Raw genomic sequence first — 8,526 nt, 5'->3', positions numbered from 1 at the left:
TTTTTTTTTCTTTTTTTTTCTTTTTTTTTCTTTTTTTTTTGTATGCATGTTACGCGATAACTCCGGTATTTGTGAACCGATTTTCATGAGTCTTTTTTTGTTGGAAAGGGGGTATTTCCATAGTGGTCCCATTTCATTTTGAAGACAATCATCCACCTCAAAGGGTGGCTGTTCACGCATGACGTTTCATTTTTATAAATAGCGCCTGACTTTAATTTAGGAGCAATAACTTTTAGCAATTATTTAGTTGATTTTGCTATTTCTCCAATTCAAGGCGTTTTTCTCTCGATATACTTTGAGTAGTGTCGTAGTGAGAACCTATTTTTATTATCTCCAGTATCAAGTCCTGTATAGTGGCGAACTAGGGGATATTTCAATGAAACTTAGCAAATATACGTAGTTCCACGTACTTTTGAGGTCGGTTTTTTTAGTACTCTGCACTGAGATTATTCTATATCTAATGGAGCAATAAACATGGTGGACGTAATTCCACTTATGCCATTCTTCCATAAGGGGTGCAATATTAGGATATATTTACAAACGAGATAACTCGTTTTACGAAAATTAAATACTTGTTGATTCTGTAATTCCATTTCTCCATCACGCATACTTATACTATATTAGGTTCTAGATAACTCTGCACCTACTTTATAAAAGTTTTAATAACCCACGAGTATAGCTATATAGACTTATCTACCCTGCAGGCCGTACATGTCGATGGGGTCCCTGATCGACCAAGTGACGTATCCATCTCGCGCGGCGGCCAATGACCACGAAGCTGAAGCGAGGGCCGCTCATATACTACGCATAGTGCGCCTTGATGCTGTCGCCTCTCGTCATGGGGGACTACGGGCCGTCAAGGACTGGAGGTCCACGCTCAGTGGCGGGGAGAAGCAGAGGATGGCCATGGCTAGAATGTTCTACCACAGGTCAGTGGAATCTTGGAAATAGGGACGTGTTTATCAGTGTGAAGGAGCTCTGTTTTTGAAAAGGGCATTGGTTCTGAGTGTCGTGTATATTTTTTTTAACAAAACAACGTTTCGAGATATTTACGGATTCCATAGAAACGATTGACTGAGACTAATGCTAACCATCTTATTCTGAATTAGAGTTTCAAAAGGTTTTATATTCCTTACTTTTAACTTACTAAAGAACTTTATAATTTACGCTATTTACATACGTTTTGCAAAATATTTTAACAAAATGAATTTTTACTGAATTAAATGTATTGATTAAAAGCAAATTAGAAATAAATTAATAGTATTTTATGGAACCTCGTGGCCTAAGTAATGGTACGAGATTTTAAGACCTAATTATTTAATGATTGCATACAATAGTTTTTCTACGTGTAAATTAAGTTATGAAACAGAACCAATATTTAGTGTAAATTTTGTTAACAATCCATGACAACAAACACAATTATTATTATTTTTTAAGAAAGTTTAACTCAATTATTATTAATTAATACATCGCGCTTCTTCTTCTACTTCGCGAACCCAGTCAAGGTTAAATCGTGTAAAATTGCTGCACTTGTGTTGAATTTTTTTTTCATGCAGTTAATTTTCCCATTTTCACTCCGCATAAAATTAATAAAATAAATAACAACTACAGTCACAAATCAGCACCAAAAATACGTATTTCGCCTCTCCACGAGGCATCTTCAGGGATTCTTGATTGCTTGATGCTCGGCCAGAGAATGAGCTCGTTCAGAACGGTTGGTATGTTTATACCCCGCCACCCCCAGTGTTACCATTGTTGAAAATTTACTAGGGCAGGCGAAGGTTCCACCATACAGCATCTTCATATATTTAAACAAAAACCAAACAAATGCTACAAAACATAAACCAAAGAAATAGAATAGAACTGGCAATGTACCGCATATATTTTAACAATTTTTTTTACATAAATATTTATGCCCCGGTTGCAGAACTTTTACGCCAATTTAACCAATCAGGAGGCAGTATGTCGTTTTGAGTTGCGTCCTAATTGATATTTTAATTAGCGAAAATTATTGACTTACAAATAAATGGACGACGGGTCTAATACAAAAACCACGAAAAAAATGTCCCAAGTCAACCTATTCGAAATTTAAATTGTAATGTAATCGCAGTATCGCGCTGTCAGTAGAACAAATGAAGACTAAAGCGGAGTTTGGTGCTCTGTATACGATTTTAGCGCCTTACAAGTGCGGACACTTTTTAGCGCGGACCCGACGTCCATATAATTGTAAGTCAATGGCAAAAATACGTTCTTTTTTTTAAACTTATTATAGTTCTGTGTACAGAACTTAGATGACATTTTTCAGCTCAGTTGCGAGTGCCACAGACAACAGAATTTTGACCCAAAGCTAAAAAGAGCGCCTTTATGTCACGTTTTATGAAATTATATATGACAGATTAAAACAGAAGTAGAAAAAATATATTATTGATTGATTATATCAATAACGCGTAACTCGTCCACAGGCCGGTGTACGCACTGCTGGACGAGTGCACCAGCGCGGTGTCAATGGAGACGGAGGTTGTGATGTACGAGGAGGCAGTCAAGGAGGGCATCACGCTGCTTTCCATCACACATCGCCCCAGCGTGTGGTATGTAAACATAAATATCTTCTGACTGTTTATTTCCAATAGAAAAAAAAACTAACGGTCTAATCCATTTGAAATCGAAGATTTATGCAATCAAGCCCAAGACCACCCACGTTTTGAATGAAGAAACCATGTTATGCAAAATGGTAACCGAAAATTTCATAAAAATAGTGCGAATGTGCCAGCACAGCCGTGGCGGCTATTTACTCGATATCCTTTGCCACACTTAATCCTATACCATGTACTTCACGGATCAATAACGCACACACACTCAACATAGCCCTACACTAGGGAAACCCACTGTCGCGGTAGCTATGGTCACATACATACAACCACTAATCATACCCAAACTCACGAGAGAAATAAATGTAGGCCATACAAATATTTCTCCCGGCCCGGGAATCGAATCCGGGACCTCTGTGTGGCAGTCCAGCATGGCAACCGTTCGGCCTTGGAGGCAGTTAATATAGTTCCTCATATTATTTTATAAAAAAATTGTATACTATGATAAAATGTCTAAAATGTCCCTACTCCTTAGGAAATACCACACGCACGTCCTGGAGTTCGACGGCGCAGGCAGCTGGTCATTCCGACCGCTCGAGAAGGACCCCTCCACGGTCGTAGAAGCGGTCACCCCCTCCACTGGAACATCAGACAATGATGACAACTGATAGATGTGTTTTTTAAAATAAAACAATACAGGGTGTAAGAAAATTTTGTTGAGACTTGATTATAGTTTTACGATTTCTTACACCCTATATACAATTTAATTGACCGCCATGTGCTACGGATACATTCAAATAAAAAAAAAACCGCGAGCTGTTTTCCGATTTTTACGAATTATTACTTACATGCGTTAAAATGATAGAACTCTATTGCGCGTACAAAATTTACGCGCGTTTCTTTCCGCTGCGTTAGTGTATTTCTTCGATTTCGACAGTTAAAGACATATGTACTCGTGTAATCGTAAATGACCAACATGGCGACCAATAGATGTTTTTTAATGAAACAAAAGAACTTCCTCAGAAAATGCTTTAACGTGCAGTGAAAACTGGATCAAAACATCGGTTATAAGATTATCCCAAATATTCATACGTACATGACTTCCTTTCGTACTTTTTTTATTAGTTCGCTTTCAGGGTGAAATTAATTTTTATATGACTTGCTAGGAACGTTTTGTCATACTTATAACTTTTTGATTCTTATTCTACTCTTATTATTATTGTTTTTAGATAGATTCAAACTATATCATATATATATTTTTTTATAAGGTGAGAGAGGGCTCTGGCGAAAGTTGAATTGTTTTAAATTCACCCTGTATCTTAGTAACGTACTGTGGGGTGATAGGCCTCCCTCAATATCTCTAAATAAATCTTTATGACCAATTTTCATTAGCTTGTGATACCATATCTTAAGAATAACTTTGACTTTGTAAATAACTATCTTAAGGTTCAATTTCGTTAAGAAAATTAAAAAAAAAATGTTTTATTTGTAGTTTAAATTATAGCTATTTGAAATTTCTAGAATAGCCAAAAAATATTATTTTAAACAGGTTTTAACGTAACAATAGTACCATATAGAAAATATCTCAATTACCTTCAACACATGCCAAAACATATACAGACAGTAAAAAAACTAAGTTTACATTCTACCAAGTTTGCAATCTATACTAGTTTTTTGTCTAAACAGATGACGTAGGCAATACATAATAACAAATATTAAAAAAGAATTAAGAATGTTTTTTTAGTAATAAGAAGTTATGATTTTTATATGAGATTATCAAAATGGCTGTTAAAAGTTTATATATAAATATTATTTTTTTCTATTGACGTATTTTTTTAACTTACGGATCTAGGGGCATATCGAAATTATAAAAGAAATTAAACGTTTATTATATTTTGATTTGCGGTTACGTTTTATGTAAACTTTTTTGTACTTACTACAACTTTTCCTAATTTCATACTTTTTTATATAATTAAATCAAGTTTAATTCTTGAAAAATATTTTTTAACCGCTCGACAAAATATAATAACTACCTATGTGTTTTATGTTAACTATGTATACATGTCAATTGTGATTGCTGTTTTTTTAAATGGGATGTTGATTTTTTTAATCTTGTCGGTCGGTTGAGTAATCACCTAGTTTTTACTACAGTAGTTCGATTTTAACCTTTGTTATGTTGCGGAATTTTAACTATGTTAAAGACCAATTTTTTTATCATATGGACTTAAATATAATTTCACAGTGTATGGTTCAAATTATATTCATAACGGTGACGTCGCCACCGCTTCAGTTGTCTCTTTTATTACATTTGAACGTATGGGAAAGAGGAAACATCAACTGCCGTTCTGGGTATGATTAGAGCCATGAAATTATAGCTGTCAAGAATATTATTATTGTTGCGAGAGTGTAAGGCGTAAGAAGTGTAAATTGTAAATGATTTAAGTGTAAGTACTTCAGTGATGTTCCGGCGGGAAAGAAATAAATGGGTTTTTTAATTATATTAGTTTTTTATTCTTTATTTTTTTTTATTAATACCAAGAACGTTCGCTTCCCAGTTTAGAGATCGAAGGTTCGAACTCTCTGGCGGCAAGTCATCATCATATTCAACTTCTTCGGCTTCTTCGGGATCTTCCTATACAATAAATGTAACAGAAAATTGCAAAACTATCCGCTAAACAAATTTCAAAGTAAGAATTTGGTCACTAACCGGTTATTGACTATGTCTTTTGAGGACTACGAAGGCTTGTTTCATATTCCATCTTAAGGAATACCTATACGCTGAAGCGTGCTGAACAATTATTAATTAATTAACGTGCCACAGACACGTGCGCGCATACACACACACACACTGTTAAATTTTTATTGAATTGATATTCAATTATTTTTATGTGAAATTACTCCACTAGTTTGTTATAATTATTAATACAAAGATCGAACTCTCAGAAAAAATTCCAAACCGACGTCTTCTAGCATACCGTCCCAGACACTATACCAAGCCTATATACTAAATCTATGATACCAAGTAATGAGGAAATATCATAAATTTCTCATAGATGGCGCTGCGGCTAAAAAGACGTTGCAAAACCAAATATAAAGATACGACGCAAACACATAGAAAAATTCGTGAAGTCCGCTGGTTCGTTCCGTGGCTTAGTTGGTATAGCGTCTGCCGCGGTATGCTCGAAGACGTCGGTTCGAATCTGGCCGGATCGAAAAAACTTTTTCTAAGTGCTCGATCTTTGTATTAATAATTATAACAAATTTAGCTTTATTTAAATGAAATTTCTGCTCATCTCTCACATGAATAATTCCCGTCGTAGTCATTGTTTTCAGAATATTTTATCCGTAGGTAGAAGTCTGGAGACCTATAGCACAGGGTATCCTAGTTTAGACTCTAGCCTTTACAGATAACAATTTTTTTTTTGTTTTGGCCTACAACAAAGTTTTGCCTAACAACATAATGTTAAAGGTTATATTATTATATATATTATAGAGTTGTGTGTGAAGTAAATCAACTTTATTTCGGATCAAAACCAATTATCCATAGTTTGTTAGTAAAGAACTTGGGTATAATGCTATTCAAATGCTAAAATTAAAATAAAATAAGATAATATTAAAATAAATTTAGATTACACAATTATAATTCAAAAAACATACAACCACGAATAATTACAACATTAAACATAAAAATGAGATTGTTTAAATATAAAATTGAAATTAATCTAACACATAAAGTTAAACTTAACCGCCACATGAAGTTTCTTCCAGTGTGCTTGGATGGGGCAGACAATTTTGTCTGTTCTATATTTTGTTGTATATTTATTAATATTATAGTAGATCTCCTATCGGGCGAGGATTTAGGTCGCAGTGAGCACATGGCGGTCCTAATACGGGTTGTGCACCTTCTTCAACGTGCTGGTTTCATGACGATGTTTTCCTTTTCCTTCACCGAGAAAGTCAGAGGCCCGGGTTCGAAACCACAGCCTCTGCTTTAGCGCCTGTGACACATTAGGCTGCAATGGTTAAGCATGATCAACAGCATGAAATTGAGACTGCGGGCAGTCGAGGGTTCAACTGCAAGCGTCGGCTGCAGTGATGTAATAGTCTTGAGAATTAAAAGTAACAGTTTACATTCTTAAGAGTATATGATTGTTTTGTGTCTGAAACGACTTGATTTTTAATAGTAATAGCAAAAGAATTAAGTTTTTAAATCCTTTCGCTGCTGGTTCGTTTCGTAGCTCAGTTGGAAGCGTCAGTCACGCTTTGGTGAAGGCGCAGGTTGGAGGCCAGCCGCATCTAATGATTTTTTCTTTGTGTTCGATCTTTTTAATCGACTTCAAAAAAAGGAGGAGGTTCTCAATTCGACGGTATGTTTTTTTTGTATGTATGTTACGCGATAACTCCGGTATTTGTGAACCAATTTTCATGATTCTTTTTTTGTTGGAAAGAGGGTACCTCCATAGTGGTCCCATTTAATTTTGAAGAAAATCATCCACCTCTAAGGGTGGCTGTTCACGCATAAAATATCATTTTTTATAAATAGCGCCTTAATTTTATTATAAGAAGCAATTATTTTAATGGTTGATTTTGCTATTCTCCAATTCAGGGCGTTTTTCTCTCTCAATGTATTTTGAGTAGTGAGAACCGATTTTTATTACCTCCTGTATCAAGCCCCGTATAGTGGCGAACTATGGGATGAATCCGGGTTTATGCTCTTTCCGGTAACCTATTTCAATAAAACTTGGCAATTATATGCAATTCCACGTATTTTTGAGGTCGGTTTTTTGAGTACTCTGTATTGAGAAACTTGTGTAGTAATTTCACAAAAAATAATTAAGCATAAAAATCGTTAAAAACCAAAAATGAAGATCTGCATCAACAAGAATTCGCAAGATCTGCTGGTTCGTTCCGTAGCCAGTTAACAGAGCATGTGGCACGGATTGCCTGAGGGTGATGGTTTGAATCCAGCGAATTCCGTGTGTTGGATCTTTGTTATTAATAATTATAACAAACTAGTGGAGTTTCGTAGCAGTAGAACTCCTTGTGAAAGAGCTCGTCTAGGGAAGTACTGCCACCTTATCTATTTCTATCACCAAACTGTAATATCAGCATTACTGTGTTCCGTGTAATTACAGGCACATGGGAGTTGTCAACTTATGTCTCAGGGTGACGGGCGCAGTGGTAATGCCCCTCAAAGCTTTGTGATTTAAATTTTATTTTAATTTGAGTGGCACTGCAACTGTTACGGACAGGCGTGTAATTTACCATCAGGCGGATTACTTGTACGTCTCGTCACTTGATATTGTAAAAAAAGTCATTTCACAAAAAAATCATTGATTGAGTATCAATAAACTTAATATAACGTGACGTCACGTGAATATAACGTAACGCAATTGGTGAAACAGTTTTCGACGGATTTATGTCATTTGCACAATTCTTAAAATATAATAGCATCGTTGTTTACATTTTTGATCGCCAACTCCACCGCAGAGTACAGTCCGGGAGTACGGACGTGAATTTATTGACCAATTCAAATTACGGATTTGGATTTCTTTGACAAAAACTAAAGACGGCGTTTGGAATTATTAATGAAATAAAATATTGTTTTATTATTCTCGTCACAGAGAAGATTAAGAGTTTCAAAACTAGCAGAATATAACAAAATCGGGCGTGTTGGTTTGTGAGAGACTGGTGCCCGAGATTAGGTTTAGAAAAAAACCGCTATTGCATGTCACTAGGCGTTCACTAAAGCAGAGCAATAAAGTTATGGCATATAGTGGTTGTGATAGAATACAAAAATTACATAAAATTATATTTATAAGTTGTTACGAAAGTAGTACCTAAGTAGGTACTAACTAAATAATGAGAGCCTCTAGGACTTCAATTAGCTCTCGACATCTGCGTGCGTGCTTGTGTATACAAAAAGCCCTCTAAAAAG

The 8,526-nt window shown here is 35.3% G+C and overlaps 1 protein-coding gene across 1 annotated transcript in view; it reads left to right on the top strand.

Annotated features, from left to right (window-relative positions):
• Positions 1–3,717, top strand: part of LOC113228130 (ATP-binding cassette sub-family D member 2) — a 24,967-nt gene extending 21,250 nt beyond the window's left edge. Inside the window, exons 12-14 of the mRNA XM_026461311.1 lie at positions 705–929; positions 2,463–2,588; positions 3,124–3,717. Coding sequence (XP_026317096.1) covers positions 705–929; positions 2,463–2,588; positions 3,124–3,256 — 484 coding nt within the window. The 3' untranslated portion in view covers positions 3,257–3,717. The remainder of the gene's footprint in view (positions 1–704; positions 930–2,462; positions 2,589–3,123) is intronic.
• Positions 3,718–8,526: the final 4,809 nt, after the last annotated feature.

This window comes from Hyposmocoma kahamanoa, unplaced genomic scaffold (genome assembly GCF_003589595.1).
Source record: "Hyposmocoma kahamanoa isolate Upper Pololo Valley unplaced genomic scaffold, ASM358959v1 224, whole genome shotgun sequence".
Classification (NCBI taxonomy): domain Eukaryota; kingdom Metazoa; phylum Arthropoda; class Insecta; order Lepidoptera; family Cosmopterigidae; genus Hyposmocoma; species Hyposmocoma kahamanoa.
The sequence above is the reverse complement of the archived record's forward strand: the minus strand, read 5'-3'. Positions and strand labels throughout refer to the sequence as shown.